This window comes from Xiphophorus maculatus, chromosome 23 (genome assembly GCF_002775205.1).
Source record: "Xiphophorus maculatus strain JP 163 A chromosome 23, X_maculatus-5.0-male, whole genome shotgun sequence".
NCBI lineage: Eukaryota > Metazoa > Chordata > Actinopteri > Cyprinodontiformes > Poeciliidae > Xiphophorus > Xiphophorus maculatus.
In genome coordinates this window covers 3,334,523-3,352,115 of record NC_036465.1, presented here as the reverse complement: position 1 = coordinate 3,352,115, position 17,593 = coordinate 3,334,523, and the positions used below count along the sequence as shown (strand labels likewise).

The 17,593-nt window shown below is 37.1% G+C and overlaps 1 protein-coding gene across 1 annotated transcript; it reads right to left on the bottom strand.

The window, feature by feature from the left end:
• Positions 1–1,073: 1,073 nt before the first annotated feature.
• Positions 1,074–12,355, bottom strand: qdpr (quinoid dihydropteridine reductase). The gene is made up of 7 exons (XM_005800603.3): positions 12,182–12,355; positions 11,984–12,076; positions 9,230–9,326; positions 8,654–8,794; positions 6,667–6,775; positions 4,755–4,838; positions 1,074–2,014 (listed from the first exon to the last, which is right to left on the bottom strand). Exons 1-7 carry the CDS (start codon positions 12,260–12,262, stop codon positions 1,912–1,914), a joined length of 708 nt encoding a protein of 235 aa, XP_005800660.1. The 5' UTR covers positions 12,263–12,355; the 3' UTR covers positions 1,074–1,911.
• Positions 12,356–17,593: the final 5,238 nt, after the last annotated feature.

The following is a 17,593-nucleotide window of genomic DNA, read 5'->3' as shown; positions in this document are numbered from 1 at the left end:
AATTTTAAGAAATACTCAGAATGTCTTCTAGTTTTTACTTTTTAAAAACAGTTTATTGTTAACTTTGCTTTCAGTACTTTGTAGACTCTCTTCTGTCTGTAGGATTTAAAGATAGCCATAAGAGTAAGCTGATTTTGTCAACTGCTATTCTGTATTAATTTGACCATATATTTTGGGTCATTATTCTATTGAAAGGCCTAATTATGACTTATTTAGGTTTTGGGAAAGACCACAGGATAGCTATTTAAAATCTGCTATGTCAAATAATTCTTTAATACGTCACCTCTGACAGAGTTAATAGCGATTTTGTAAAAGAAACAGGCCCACAGCATCACACCTCCTCCACCACACTCCACAGTGGACATGAGGGATTTTTCACATATTTATCTGTCAATTCACATGGAGTGTTTGTTGCTGAATAGATCAATTTTACTTTCATCTGACAAAAAGCAAAGCTGTGCGTCCCAAACAACCATCTGGCATAAGATCCCATGCTTTCTTAACTTTGTGACCTCAAGATGCTGCTCTTGGTGCAGTTCACATCCTTACCATCTTGTTCACTGACCAGGGTGGAATAATAAATAACGGATACTTATCCAGCTTAGAGGCCAGTGGATAAAATAAATGGGTCTCTGCCAATTCGTATTTCTACTGTAAAATAAAACTGAAGCTGAAAGTGATTGAACTTTGCAAGAGAGTCCAACTACCTAATGTAGAATATACATAAAAATCATTTAGTCATTCAAAAGGATTCGAACAGGCATCAAAAACCGTCACATCAATTTCAGTTTAAAACAAATGCTTCATAATGCGAGATTCATTTCTCACCCCTGAATAAATCCACGTGGATAGTTTATGCTACTGCAGTAAAAATAATTTATTTTAAAGGCGTTTTATACAACTTCCCAGGGACTAGCATTTTTTTATGGTGTCATTTTTTAAATTTACTTTTCTGGGACCGGCTTTTTGACAAGTACCATATTATTACCTTATAGAGATTCGTGTGAAAACAGATGCGAGTCATAAAATCTCTTTTGTTCAAAGACCTACAAAAAAATGTTTCTGAGAAAGAATTAGAAGTTTTTAACCAGTTTATTGTGAATTTTCACAGTTACAAGACAACACTTAGAAAACTCACAAGCGGATCAGAGCACCTTTTCCACCAATGACATAAGGGACACTTTGAATCTCAAAAGCTACATAGAAAATAAGGCCACTCCACTTTTACAGGTATTGTTCATCTGGAAGCAGACGGCGGCTTACGTTGAGTTTGTCTGGCGGACAGGATTTACAGTGAAGAGTGAGCTAAAGGCTCCACACACCTCACATCTGACGGTGGAAAGACAAGAACACACACATTTAAAAGAGACTGGGGATTATAGTGAAATTCTCCTGAATTTTCAGCATTTTAAAACTGTTTTGACATCCGTTGCAGTTAAAATCCGAACAGTAAGACTTCACAGATGTCCTCCACCCCCTCACCCAGCCAAATGAGCCTCAAGTATATGACTATGTAATAATGTAATATATCTAATTTAGCACAATTTCACATCACTGCTCCTCTAAATGAAATTGAATACTCTGATTAAGTATTGATGGTTCATTGGTCAACACTGCCTTTCCATTACTGCAGATTAATACAGTTGGATCGCCTGTTACAGAAGAACAGTAGATGGCGCTGTGTGACTGTATTTGCAAAGGAAGCCCCCTCCCATCCCTTCCTTCACATTAAACCCATGAGGCCATCTATTGTGTCATTTTCTCTCCTCATTATGCCCTCACATTGTCTTCCTGCTCTTCTGTCTGCAGTTATTGTGCTGCTGCTCCTCATTTCAGCATCCACCCTGTCCTTGTTACCTCTCTCCCTGCGCTACCAACCCCAACACCACCTCCACAATTCTGCCCTGTCCTCTACTGAGCGGCCACAGCCTGAGTTTCTCCTCCGGAGGTCAGAAGCTGCATCAGGCTTCCTGAAGCGGGTCGGTTCTCCCCTGTGGCCCAGCCAAAGAACATTCTGCAGGAAAATAAATAAACAATAAAAAAATAAGAGTTTGCTGGAGCAGTCAAGGCACCAAAACAATCACTTATGAATTGCATGTTTGGTTATTATTAGATATCCTCCTTTCAACATGCAATTTCTTGAAATTTCTGAAAAGTTTGACACAAAAATAATTGAATCTAATTTTGTTATAGCCTACTTTTCCCATGAATTTATTTTACATGGTTTGTTCTAAAGTGCACATTTTCATCAGTTTTCATATTGTGCTTACATAAGTGAATTTGTACACATATACATTATTTAGCGATGGAAAAATAAATCTGCCGGGGACCACAATTTGGTCATTTTACACTTGACTGGCCCTGATCGCCGACCAGCCAGTCGTAAAATAAAAATCCAATTTTCCCACATGATCACTGAATTCACCATAAAAAAACAACCAGATCGCCACAAATGATGACTGAGATAAGTGATGATTGTTCCAGAACAGACAGGCTGCTTAAGGCGCCTTTGCAGTTACAATATACAAATGATTTATCACACAACAGCAAATTTTGGCTGGAAAATGGTGTTAAATAAATAACTGTTCTCAGATGTTATCGGTGAAATGTGACCAGAGGCAACAGTAGATCAACACTTTCCTGCGTCATCTCCGGTCATGGAGATTGGTTCTATTTTGGTCCTGGACAGACCATCATCTGTTTCCTCAGAGATTATCAAAGTGAATCCAATCCAATCTAATCTCCCTTTGCTCAACACAGATCACCCCTTACACCTCCCCACATCCAAAACCAAACATGACATTTAGTCAGAATTGTGTACATTTTACTCACAATCATAATCTTAATGAAAACGGGAGGAAATCATGTACTCTGACGGTTTATTTCTGCCCTTCCTCTAAACAGTTTAACTCCCTCCACAGCTAACATTCAAGTTTAGCATTCAATCAACAGAGGGATAATGAAATTCATAAGAACATTGCTCTCAGTTGCTGTAAACAAATAGAAGAGAATTACATTCTGATTTTAATGCATTGCATAAAATTATGTTGTGATGTTCTGCACCAACATTGGTCTGTAACAACATTACAGACCAATTTGATTTGGAGTTATTTGGTAGGATTTATTTATGGAATCTCCATTACAAAGATATTTAATAGATGAGGCGCAATCTGTTATATAACAGAACTGCGGTGTTATGTCATAGGGGAGGATGTTTGTTTACAATTTCTGTCAGACATGCTGAATTTTTCCAAAAAACAGAAATAAAAAGGAGAAAAAAAAGGTGATCTCTAAGCCTGCATTTATACTGCATGTGGTTCTGCTGCAAGTGTTCTGAGATGCATGTGAGATTGCAGTGATACAAAGGAAGGGTGCTGTCATACAAAATATGGTAATTGACTTTATAGGTTTCAGAATAAAATGTTTTGTTTGTATTATGTGTGTATGCATAGCAATAAATGATGCATTTTGACAGAATATGTTTAAATATGCCCATATATTTATTAATGTTGCAAGGATTTTGAGAAAATGCCGTCTTGGTGAGTTCTTTTAAAATACGGATGTTGTGCTCATGCATTTTCCTGGTGGTGTGTTGTGATCTTTGTAGATTGATTTTAAAGTTGTTCTGTCGTCCGGAAAAAATAAGATTGTTACAATTTTGCCAGATTGTTGTGCAGGGCATGGCCTGTGGATGCAGTGTAAACACTTATTGCTGAAAAATGACCATACCAGTAAATTTGTGAGTAAAACTAAAACCACTTTAGAAAAAGAAAATTATACCTGAAGTCAAACATGCTGGAGGCAGAGTGATTCAGGACATTCACTACTTGCTGTAATAGATGGAATCAGAATTTTTTCCTCTGCCAGAGACATTGTCTCATCACAGTAAGCTCACTTGGGTTATTATTAATCTAACAGTATTTTTGTTTAATACTAACATTTGTTTGATGGTCTGAAACACACAAAGGTGAAGAAACAGTAAAGAGAAGAAGTCTGTATAGGAACTAGTACTTTTCTAAAGCCTTGATGTAACTCAGATCTTTATATGAAATTGTAATTCCCTGTTTGTATGCAGTCATGTTTGTGTGTAACAGGAATATTTTGAGCTGCACTCAGGTAGCTATTGATGTCAGATCACAGAAAATGTTTGAGATTTAAACTATCACAGCTGAACACAAAATCAAAACAATTGTCCCCAAGTCTTGAAGAACCTCTGGGGCTAACACTGAACAAGCAGGAAGAAATTACATTTTTGTGCCCCCAGCTGCCCTGATGCAACAGAATATGAATCAGACACATGAGGCCATGTTTGAGCTGTCAGCAGCAGGGGCCACCGACATCAAAGCCATACAAAGGAGCCAAGCTGAACCTGAATAATATCACAGGTTTAAAGATGGAGGCTTTTCTGCAGGTCGAATAATGTCTACTCTTTTCATCTTAGTTTGATCATGCAGGCTTTTTAATAATTTCTATGGAAATCAATGGTCACGTTGCTCATTAAGAACTTTATATTCCAAACTCAGACAAACATCCAGCAGAGGAGAACGTTTGAAGTCAAGGTAACATGGAGAAGGTGTAAAAAGGAAGAAAACTCTGGAATTAAAACTGAGCTTTCTTTCTGATGCTTCATAATTCTAGAAAAAGTTTCATATTTCTTTGACACCAAATGGAGCAACTTTGAATCTAATCAACCTTTAAAGAAACATACACACATACCAACTGTAAAATAAAAACCCAGCCTGTCTGGTACCTACTCTGCAATGTATTCCAGCGGCGTCCACGAGCTGTAGTCTGCATCAGGCATGAACTTCCTGTTCATCGGTGTATCCAAGGTAACGCTGCCAAATGAAGCCAGATAACAGTCAGGGTGAGCAGCTGCATCAGAGCAGCAGAGAGGAAACGGCGCTGGCAGCATCTCCACACATAAATATCATACAGTGTTCAGGAGTGTCAGGTTCTCAAGTCAGCGCCGTGTGTGTGAGCTGCATACAACCACAGGACATGTTTTAAAGTCAGGTTAGAGGAGAGGTAGTTCAGCTTTCCTACACATGTTATGGTACCCACTTAACATGTGCAATTTTACATAAAAATACCAGATCTGATTTAATGGATTTTTTTTCTAAAAAAAAGAAATTACAAATGACAGAAAATGTTTTCAAAAAGTACCTTTTTTTTTCAATCATCTCTTCTGTGAGTTGAATGATGGAGTATTAGGGCCAGACTACAAGAATTTTTGTTTAATTGCAACAAAATGGTCATATTAGCAGAATAAAAGACAATTTTACCAGAAGAACATCTTAAAATAGAGAAAAAAGCCATTTTAATGAGCAAAAAGCTTCTAGTGTTATCAAGATCCGACATGAGCAGTTTAGTCCATGTGGTTATCTAAACCGACTCAGTGGTTTGCTCAATTTTCCTGCTGCTGAAATTAATTTGATGCTGATCAAATTTTCTTATCTGTAAAAAAACATTCCTCATTTTAAATATGTTATTTTTTAAGAATGATCCATTTCATTCTCCTAATATTACAACTGTATTCCCGTAATATTAAAACTTTTTTCTTGTAATAAAAATAATAAAAATAATAAATTATAGCCTGGCCCTAATATGCAAAGTTCAAAGAAATAGAAGTTGTAAAGCATATTAGTCAAACAAGATGACAACCAGGGGAGCGCTGACATCACTCGATGGAACTACAGGTATTGATGGGGAGAAAAAAAAAATCCTGATTTTTCAAAAACTAAATATTCACAATCCAAAAGTCAATTTATTATCCAGTACCAATATAAATATGTAAAGTCTTTAAACAGAGAAGGTATGAAAGAAACAGCGGAGTTTAGCCTTTTTGTTAGCTGGTTCTTTTCGTCCGCTAAAAGAGATCAAACTAGGATTAAAAAGAAGCATCTCAGAGAAACTAACACTTTTGAATGATTCTAGAATATAAAAGTCAACAAATGTTGCAACAAATAATAAAAAGGGGGCTATAGAAAACATGCAAGTCATAGCTAATGCTAAACAGATGTGACTAAATGCTGAAGCCTGTGTGGCCTCAGGGTGGGAGAATAAAATACAACCAAAGAGAGAGCAGGAACCAGATCCACCCCTAAAAGGACTATTCTCACAATGACTTGCTTCAAGTAAATAGTACTGTTATGATCTGTGCTGCTCATTCATCAATAGCAGATCATCTGTATAATCAGATCCGTGAGCTGATATTAGCATCCTTAATTATCTTTTGTCTCATTTTCACACTTCAACATCCAACATAGCACAGAGTAAGTGGCACAGCTTATTTTCCAGCACACCTACATCGATCTATCCACACAACATCTGTGTCCAAATAAGTACAGAATCAATCAACCATAATAACAGATTGTTAGGCAAACAGCTTTAACCATGACATGGAAATATTAGAAATATCTCATAAAAATAATATTTAAAATCTTTGGATATTATTCTGTTGCACCACATTACCAGATATGAATAGCAGTTCCACTGATTTAATGTTCTAACATCCAGAGTTTATTTTCTCTGTAAATTATATTTTTTAGCATTGACCATCTGTTGTTAGTGTAGATATTATGCACAAAAAAAATAAATGAAAATAAATAAAAAATAAACCTTTTTGGCTTAAAGTATGCTGATCAGTTTTGTTTCAGTACTTACGGTAGGATAGCAACAGCTGCCGCTCCTGCCGGCATGCCGCTGTTCTTTGCTGCCAGACTCTGACACAGTTGGTGGATGGCAGCTTTGGCCATGCCGTAGCCCACCATACCTGAAGATTACAGATCAAGCATTTATGAACTGTTATGAACCTATATTTTTACGTGGAACTAGCTACATGACCTAATATGTAGCTACTTGGACAGAGTCTCATTGAAGCAGATCCTCACACCAGACACAAATGACAATGCTCTAAGAAGGACCTCATGATTCTCTCTGCTGACAAGCTTTATGAAGAGGTCAAATTGTGCTTCTGTTGAATTAGTATTTTAATGGAGAAATAGTTATGTACAAAAGAAAGGGTGTCCAATTGGTGGCATAAAAATCAACTGAGTTTCTCTGTTGGCTGTATAATGTGGCTGTAGGTAATACAAATACTACATAATGCTCATCTGTTACGCTAATAAAAAAACATATTTTAAACCAAACAAAATTAAATCTGTTAAGGTTTGTCTTTTTGTTCTTTTTTTTTAATCCTCCGCATCTGGAACTTGTCAGTGCCTCTTCTCACAACCTCTAAACAGGAATGTCAAGCATCTGCTACCCCCCTCAACCATCCTGACAGGCTTACAAACCACTGACCAATAGGAACCAGGGGCGGCTGCATAACTTTTCTTTAGAGCTTTTGTTTTCCCCAAAAGAGAAAAATCTAAACCAATTCAAAAAAGTAGAGGTCAGCAGTATCAGCAATGTGGTCGTTTTCCTGCTTTCATCTGCACAGGAAGCAGAGGTTTCGCCTCTGGGTCCAGACATGTGACCCGTGTTTGACAGTGTTCCAATACCAATAGGGGCCCATCCAGTTTAATTCATTTAGCCTCTGAAGCAGCCTCACTGTAACCTTGTTTATGGCCAGCAGCAGTTGAAGTTCAGAAACTCCAATCCTCAATAACCACAAACTGTAATTTTATTTCCTTAGATTGCAGCCAGGTTTTGCATTCGATTAAAGCATTGGAGCAAAAACGAATCAACAAAATTCAGACAGTGGCTCTCAAGGTTTGAAGTTTTAAAAGTGTATTTTCTAAAACTCCCTCTTTTGCTTTTTACAGTTTATTGTTAGAAGAAAACTAACTCAAAGTTAAATTCAGAACATTTAGTCCTCCTTAATGTGTCTCTTTGTGGGATCAGGATAAGCAGACAAATAATTCAGTGCGTTTGATCAAAACAACTTGGAAGAAAATGTGATTATAACCTCGATAAGTACAGTTTTTTTGTACATTTTAAAGAAATTTTAAAAAAGCCTTTGTTGGTTTCAGTGTGGCTAACACAATCCATCCATGCAAGCCAATACTGCTGAGTCATGCTCCTCCTTAAACCAGCAGCCAATGAATGCTCAGCTCAGAGGGGAGTGCTGACCTGGAGCTCTGAACAGCTAATGTTGGATTTGGAGAAGACATAACCCCTCCAGACCGAAGGCTCTCCGGTCGGCTCAGAGGCAGATCAACTGGACTGATGTCGCACCATAAAGATAAAAACAATCACTGATACATGAGGCAACTGAAACACTAAAGTAAATTGAAATGAAACTTTCAGTTTTAATTAAAAATATGTCATATTGAGAAAATATGTAATAATATTGGTGGATACTGCTACAACACTATGACTTTGAATAAATAACTATATAATTAGGAATAAATAATGCCTTTCTGCTTTGAGTTCAAAGTAAAAACACTTTAGATAATAAATATTCTGTGCAGCTCAACAGCTTCCTACCCATTTAATTTTGAAAAATGCTTATGTTATAAAAGTGTCAAATATAAATATGTATAGAAATTTGTTTTTCACTACATTTCCTTTTAACTGATTATTCCAGGGTTAACCTTTCCTTCTTCTCTTCTTAAGTTTCCTGGACAAAGCTTGGTTCTTTGATGTGTTGCACAAACAAACCAGGTCACCACTTTTTTACGATGAAAGCAATAAAAGTGTCTCCCACCTCCAGTGCCTGATTGAGCTGCTTTTGCTCCTGCCAAGGTAAGCAGACCCCCAGATTTCAGATGGCGAGCGGCGAGGTGGCTGGAGATGGTTGACGTCCACACGCTTTGTTTCCACATCAAATCAGAGTTCTTGAAAAAATCTGAAGGACAGTAACAGAAAATATTAGACTGCACAAACTTAAAATAGATTTTTTTAAAGTTCAAGCATAAAGTTCAAACTTTAACAGGAAGACATTTGGTTGCATAGACACAATATGAATCTGAAGTTTACCAAATAGACGACACGCAATTTGTTCCGATGTTTAGTTGTCATTCATTTGATAATAATGTTGGTTATCTTATCTCACTTTCCAGGGACTTTAATTTTGAATTCTAGTGCTGGTAATAAATGCAGGTAATTAAGCAGCTGAATAAAACTTCAAAGAACTGAGCATCATCTCATTTGCAATTTACATCTTTTTTCCAGTTAAACTAAAATTCAAAGTGTTTCACAAGACTTTAAATGCAGCCATTAAAACTGAAGAAAGGTTGGCTGATGATTAATGTTAAAACAAATAAAAGGTTTGAACTCTGACCTTTGGAACTGCAGTTCCCTCCAGCCCATCCGCCTGCCACACACAGGATGGCATCCACTTTGCTTTCCCCCAGCAGCTGGGCCACATCTGCCGTCACCTGCATATAAAAACGCTTTTCATGAATCCGCCGGGCTCGCACACCAGCTGAATGGCATTTAAATGTCAGCAATGATTCTGTTCGCTCTGCAGATGGAAGCTTATCGCTTCAGCACAACAACAAAGCAAAGATCAGAAACAGGATTCACATTTACCATCATGATGAAGCTTCACTGAAGTGTTTCAGGATTTCAGAATGGTGCCGCCAGGTTATTAATAAATTAAAACAGATGCAGGGAACAAAGGATGGGCATTTATTGTATTGTTTGTCATGAAAAAAAATATCCTATTATGATGAGTTAGGTTTTTTTTGGTGAAAACCCATCAAGTCCAATTAATGACATCTGAAAACCCAAAAGACTGACTCTGCTGTTGGAAAAGTTATTTTACCATTTCCCCCTCTGTCTGTTCCTGAGAGTATCAGAAACTTTAGAACATGGTGAAATGCAAATGTGGGCAGTTAAGTGACTTAAAAAAATAAATGCATCATATTTATTTATGTGACTGGTATCCTGAAGAACCTTATTTAAAACTGGGTACAGTATGTTTCTTTTATTACGACCAGTACAGTGGGCTCCTGGTCCACAACTGCCCACTTATTGCAGAAATACACAAATACTTAAACCCCCCCTAAAAATGCTTATAACTGCTTATATTATTGTTAGTGCAAACAACAAATATATCTTAATGTGCCTTATCAGCACAGTGGAAAATGTCTTGGCAGGACCACAGAAGCCATTATCTATGGCACAGGTGTCAAACTCCAGTCCTCGAGGGCCGCTGTCCTACAGTTTTTAGATGTGCCACAGGTACAAAACACTGGAATGAAATGGCTTAATGACCTCCTCCTTGTGTAGATCAGTTCTCCCAGCCTTGCTAATGACCTAATTATTCTATTCAGGTGTGGTGCAGCAGAGGCACACCTAAAAGTTGGAGGACACCGGCCCTTGAGGACTGGAGTTTGACACCCCTGATCTATGGTCTTCCTTATTCTTGCCACTGACTAGAGTTACAACCAATCAGCGCCAAGAGAAATAAATGATGTTCCTGTATTGGGAGCTTTGCAAACGCCAGCCAGTGGGGCAGCACTGTGCCTATACATTTCAGCTTCAGAAGCTGCAATGTGTTTCAAACATTTTAAATATGCTCTATGAAAAAATCTGAGTGGGGAAATGTTCTGCAAATAATTTGGGGTTATATTCCTCAGGGAATTCTGCAAATAAGTGAATCTGTGAACACTGTATGGTGAATGGGGGTGTACACTGTATTTGTATTTGTGCGGCTATGCTTACTGGGACATGCAGTCACGATGTTGGTATGTTTTTTTTTTTAGCTTGATGTGGCCCAAGACTACGTTTTCAAAAGGTTGTGGACAAAGGTAAAAAAAACAACTTAAGCTTAATTTTGCCATAAGACGGTCTTACAAAAAGATTAAAATTGCTGCTTGTAGCCTTCCCTTTCCTTCTCTTTTTCCTCATAAAGTTATAATTACCTGAGAAGACCCTGCATCATCGTCCTGCTGCTGGCCTCTGGTCTACTTTCTCCTCCCTGACTCTTTATTCTCTCTACTGTGACAAAGATTTCTTTTAAATATGTGGAAAGCAACACTGAGCAATTTCTGTAAAGAAATAAGAGATAATTGGGTTTATTCCTGGTATTAACCAACTAGCAAGTGATATAAAACGGGTAACAACATTAGTATTCTTGTTGACAAGCTTAATTGTTTAGAAAAAACGTTTTTCCCTTTTGGCTCTGGTTGGTTACTACTAAACAGTTATAACAGCTGAGAAAGTGTGAGTGCAGGTGAGGGAATGCAGTGGACATGTCCCAAGCATACACCAAGACAGTCACGCCCATAACTGTATAGACAATTTATAAGCAAATCTTGCAGCACATCTCAAATAAATAAAAAAATTTAAAAAATAAGCAAATGTTATCGATTAGCGTCAATGCAGGTTTGACTTTCAAGAAATTAAAATGGGGGCCAATGGGATTGGTCCACATTCAGCCGAGCGCCATCTACAATAGAAGACAAATGTTTATATATGCTATAAAAATTCACAATCTTTATCTTCTTTTCTTCATTGTCTGAGATTAAATTGGACTGTATTGTATTTTCCCTTGCTGCTTGGGCTGAACATTTTCTACAAGCTCTTCACAATAGTTTGCTGGACCTTTGGCCCATTCCTCCTGATGAACTGGTGCAACTGACTCAGATGGTAAATGAATTTGTATTTGTGCATAAAAAAATAAATCAAAATTGTCTTGGAAAATTCCATGAGATGATACTTGTGGTGACATGGTGCGACATAAATTGATTTGAATTCAACTAGTACGATTCATTTGATAAACTGTTAAAAAAATGTTATACATTTGTAAAAAACATGCTTGAATTTACTTACTAATCTTACTAAACTTTACAAACAGCAAAATCACCAAAGTAGAAAAAGTCTTCATTTTGTAATGCGACTTGAACGCAACACTTCAACATATTTTCAAAGAAATGCATAACTAATTGATTACAACATGCACAAACTCATGTGGTCTCATGGATACACATTAATGTAACACTTTAGCTTAGGTTCGTAACGTTCTCAGCTTCTTGCTAAGACACATTTAGGGAGACAGAGCAGCGAATGACACCTGGCTGCAGCTCACCTGTCCTGCCTGCTCGGTGAAAGATTCCGTCAACTTCACAATTACGTTTTCATTCGCCTCCTCATTAGCAGCAATGTCGACGCTGGCGACCCACTGCTCCACAAACACAGACAAAATAAAAACAGATATTCACCGTTAGCTTTGGACTCAGTAGAGCCGGACGTTAGCATGCAGCTAGCGTTAGCCACCAACACTTACCCATCCCTTAGATTTAAAATGCTGGACACACTTTGAGCCCAGAGCGCCTCTCCCTCCGTACACGATGACCCGGTTCGCCATATCTTCTCCCCGTTTAGTCAGACAGTGAGAAGTGGAGCCGCAGAGCTGCAGCTGAAATAGACACAGCGGGCAGCAAGAGGAGGAGGAGGAGAAGGAAAAGGAGGAAGCGTGGAGCAACAAGTTAAAGAGCTGCGTTCAAAGACTTCTGGAAATACAATCAATAACGTAGATTTTGGCAAATACTCTAACTTTAAAACCTTGAAACAGTTTTGTTCAACAATTTGGCGCTCCCTGTTTATCTTGTTTTCATTTTGTTATTTTACCACTTATATTATTGTGTAGACTCAGTAAAAAATATTTAATATTGGACATTTTAAAAAGGTAACACCCACCCCAATAAATTGAATTTGAGAGTAATTGGGGCCTGCCATGCAAAGCAATGGCAGGAACCTATTGCTATTCTCCCAAGAAAAGTTTCTTTATTATTATTGGGGCCTGCCATGCAAAGCAATGGCAGGAACCTATTACTCTACACCCAACAAGCGTCTCTTTATTATTATAGTTCTTTATTTTTCTTCCGTAACCGTTAATGCGGCTCATACCGCTGGGTGCACACCTACAAATGAGGTATCAAAACGTGCAGAAAATTCACGCCATTGTTGCTATTACTTCTGGTGGGATTTGGGCTTAACGTGGCGACATAATTCGCAAAAAACTACGAAAAAAACCCCATTATAACTCAATGGGAAAAATCCTGGAAATACCCTATTTTTGAGGATTTTCTGTGTCGTCACTAATTCACGTAGAAATGCCATTCAAATTTCATTTTGTAGATACGTCTGTGATCTCTTCGAAAGTGAAGACGGCTCGTCGATACCAGTTACGGTTTGTCCACAATTTGCCTCTAAGCGACCCAAAGTTTCTCATTTTTCTTCAAATTAGAGTGACAGCCCATCTCGGTTCATATCTGGGCACAACATTTCTTTCTCTCATCGCTGTAAATGCTCTGAGTGAGGTACAGATATGAATCTCGGGACTATCGCAGAAGACACATTGAACTGTCATACGCTCGAAACGCTTTTCGAATATGTATTACGGTTCCCGAACAAGAAGGATTTGTTTCCAATGCTTTTTTTCAGTAAAGTGTGTTTGCTCAAACACACTTGTGTGTTTGAGAGCTCAGAGCTCACAGCTCACACCTGCTGAGACCATTATTTGCCATAGCAACGGAACTCAAGAGGCTATTGGCTGCTGATTTGGACTACGAATACGCATCGCTGTAGTTCTATCTATCCTCAGTTGAAACAGATCAGGACTGAGAACTGGCCTTTAGAACTACTGCTGCTATGGGCTGTATATAACTGATTTAACTCAGTAACTGTTACACATGGGATTAGTTTGGAACTTTAAAATGGAGCATAATAATAATTTCAAAATAAAAGCCTTGAATATTTTTACATCATGTAATTGCTGTTTTTGGCTTTATGTGACTTTTTTATCCAAAGCACTGTTACACATGGGATTAGTTCGGAACTTTAAAATGGAGCATAATAATAATTTCAAAATAAAAGCCTTGAATATTTTTACATCAGGTAATTGCTGTTTTTGGCTTTATGTGACTTTTTCATCCAAAGCAATGTTACACATGGGATTAGTTTGGAACTTTGAAATTAAGCATACTGAAAATTTCAAAATAAAAGCCTTGAATATTTTTACATCATGTAATTGCTCTTTTTGGCCGTATATGACTTTTTCATCCAAAGCAATGTTACACATGGGATTAGTTCGGAACTTTGAAATGGAGCATAATAATAATTTCAAAATAAAAGCCTTGAATATTTTTACATCAGGTAATTGCTCTTTTTGGCTTTATTTGACTTTTTCATCCAAAGCACTGTTACACATGGGATTAGTTTGGAACTTTAAAATTAAGCATACTGAAAATTTCACAATAAAAGCCCTGAATATTTTTACATGACGTAATTGCTGTTTTTGCCTTTATTTGACTTTTTCATCCAAAGCACTGTTACACGTGGTATGAGTTCAGAACTTTAAAATTAAGCATACTGAAAATTTCAAAATAAAAGCCTTGAATATTTTACATGACGTAATTGCTCTTTTTGGCCGTATATGACTTTTTCATCCAAAGCAATGTTACACATGGGATTAGTTCGGAACTTTAAAATGGAGCATAATAATAATTTCAAAATAAAAGCCTTGAATATTTTTACATCAGGTAATTGCTGTTTTTGGCTTTATGTGACTTTTTAATCCAAAGCACTGTTACACATGGGATTAGTTTGGAACTTTAAAATTAAGCATACTGAAAATTTCAAAATAAAAGCCTTGAATATTTTACATGACGTAATTGCTTTTTTTGGCCGTATATGACTTTTTCATCCAAAGCACTGTTACACATGGGATTAGTTCGGAAATTTAAAATGGAGCATACTGAAAATTTCAAAATAAAAGCCTTGAATATTTTTACATCAGCTACTTGTGTTTTGAGCATTATATAACTATTTTAACCCAAGGACTATTACGCATGGGATTAGTTTGGCCCTTTGAAATGAAGTTTAACAAAACTTCCAAAATAAAAGCCTTGACAACATTTTAAATCGTACCGAATGGTGCACGTCCGCCTCGCTTAACGTTCTTGCGGTTCTCCGCGTGCCACTGATTACGTCGCGGCGTTCTTTAGCGTCGACGCCAATTTGTGGCGTGACGACGCCGGGCCCAAGCCCGACGGGCGCGCCTTGGCAGGCCCCGGCTAAATTTCTTCAGAAATTTTGTTTTTCTAGTTATTATTATAGAACTTTATTTTTCTTCCGTAACCGTTAATGCGGCTCATACCGCTGGGTGCACACCTACAAATGAGGTATCAAAACGTGCAGAAAATTCACGCCATTCCAGCTATTACTTTTGGTGGGATTTGGGCTTAACGTGGCGACATAATTCGCAAAAAACTACGAAAAAAACCCCATTATAACTCAATGGGAAAAATCCTAGAAATACCCTATTTTTGAGGATTTGCTGTGTCGTCACAAATTCACCTAGAAATGCCATTCAAATTTCATTTTGTAGATACGTCTGTGATCTCTTCGAAAGTGAAGACGGCTCGTCGATACCAGTTACGGTTTGTCCACAATTTGCCTCTAAGCGACCCAAAGTTTCTCATTTTTGCTCAAATTAGAGTGACAGCCGACCTCGGATCAGATATGGGCACAACATTTCTTTCTCTCATCACTGTAAATGCTCTGAGTGAGGTACAGATATGAATCTCGGGACTATCGCAGAAGACACATTGAACTGTCATACGCTTAAAACGCTTTTCGAATATGTATTACGGTTCCCGAACAAGAAGGATTTGTTTCCAATGCTTTTTTTCAGTAAAGTGTGTTTGCTCAAACACACTTGTGTGTTTGAGAGCTCAGAGCTCACAGCTCACACCTGCTGAGACCATTATTTACCATAGCAACGGAACTCAAGAGGCTATTGGCTGCTGGTTAGGACTACGAATACGCATCACTGTAGTTCTATCTATACTCAGTTGAAACAGATCAGGACTGAGAACTGGCCTTTACAACTACTTGCTGCTTTGGGCTGTATATAACTGATTTAACTCAGTAACTGTTACACATGGGATTAGTTTTACACTTTAAAATTAAGCATATTGAAAATTTCACAATAAAAGCCCTGAATATTTTTACATGACGTAATTGCTCTTTTTTGGCTTTATTTGACTTTTTCATCCAAAGCACTGTTACACATGGTATTAGTTTGGCCCTTTAAAATGAAGCTTAACAAAAATTTCTAAATAAAAGCCTTGAATATTTTTACATCAGCTACTTGTGTTTTGAGCATTATATAACTATTTTAACCGAAGGACTATTACGCATGGGATTAGTTTGGCCCTTTGAAATGAAGCATCCTGCAAATTTCAAAATAAAAGCCTTGAATATTTTTACATGACGTAATTGCTCTTTTTGGCTTTATTTGACTTTTTCATCCAAAGCACTGTTACACATGGTATTAGTTTGGCCCTTTGAAATGAATATTAACAAAAATTTCTAAATAAAAGCCTTGAATATTTTTACATCATGTAATTGCTCTTTTTGGCTTTATTTGACTTTTTCATCCAAAGCACTGTTACACGTGGTATTAGTTTGGCCCTTTGAAATGAAGCTTAACAAAAGTTTCAAAATAAAAGCCTTGAATATTTTTACATGACGTAATTGCTCTTTTTGGCTTTATTTGACTTTTTCATCCAAAGCACTCTTACACGTGGTATTAGTTCAGAACTTTAAAATGAAGCATACTGAAAATTTCAAAATAAAAGCCTTGAATATTTTTACATCATGTAATTGCTCTTTTTGGCTTTATTTGACTTTTTCATCCAAAGCACTGTTACACATGGTATTAGTTTGGAACTTTAAAATGGAGCATAATAATAATTTCAAAATAAAAGCCTTGAATATTTTTACATCATGTAATTGCTGTTTTTGGCTTTATTTGACTTTTTCATCCAAAGCACTGTTACACATGGGATTAGTTTGGCCCTTTGAAATGAAGCATACTGAAAATTTTAAAATAAAAGCCTTGAATATTTTTACATGACGTAATTGCTGTTTGTGGCTTTATGTGACTTTTTCATCCAAAGCACTGTTATACATGGGATTAGTTTGGAACTTTAAAATTAAGCATACTGAAAATTTCAAAATAAAAGCCTTGAATATTTTACATGACGTAATTGCTTTTTTTGGCCGTATATGACTTTTTCATCCAAAGCACTGTTACACATGGTATTAGTTCGGAACTTTGAAATGAAGCATACTGAAAATTTCAAAATAAAAGCCTTGAATATTTTTACATCAGCTACTTGTGTTTTGAGCATTATATAACTATTTTAACCCAAGGACTATTACGCATGTTATTAGTTTGGGCCTTTGAAATGAAGTTTAACAAAACTTCCAAAATAAAAGCCTTGACAACATTTTAAATCGTACCGAATGGTGTACGTCCGCCTCGCTTAACGTTCTTGCGGTTCTCCGCGTGCCACTGATTACGTCGCGGCGTTCTTTAGCGTCGACGCCAATTTGTGGCGTGACGACGCCGGGCCCAAGCCCGACGGGCGCGCCTTGGCAGGCCCCGGCTAAATTTCTTCAGAAATTTTTTTAAAAGACGCAGTGTACAAGTAAAATGAAAGATGATTTCAATTCACTTTATTTCATTCAACCTGCTTTTTAGCTCTGATGAGGAAAAAAATTGACACTATTTCTCAATGTACAGTGATAAATGTCCGTTGATATGTACAGTTTTCATCTCATAGATTGTACCTCAGGTACATATCAAAAAATGAAATATTGTGAAAATGTTCAGTATTTTTTGTAA

What these genes read in the sequence shown, in the direction of transcription:
- qdpr (XM_005800603.3), bottom strand. Translation starts at nt 12,262, where the DNA reads ATGGCGAACCGGGTCATCGTGTACGGAGGGAGAGGCGCTCTGGGCTCA. An exon ending in AGGGAACTGCAGTTCCAAAG is followed by an intron (nt 8,795 to 9,229) that starts GTCAGAGTTCAA and finishes ACTGTCCTTCAG; the next exon opens with ATTTTTTCAAGAACTCTGAT. An exon ending in CCGCTGGAATACATTGCAGA is followed by an intron (nt 2,015 to 4,754) that starts GTAGGTACCAGA and finishes ATTTTCCTGCAG; the next exon opens with AATGTTCTTTGGCTGGGCCA.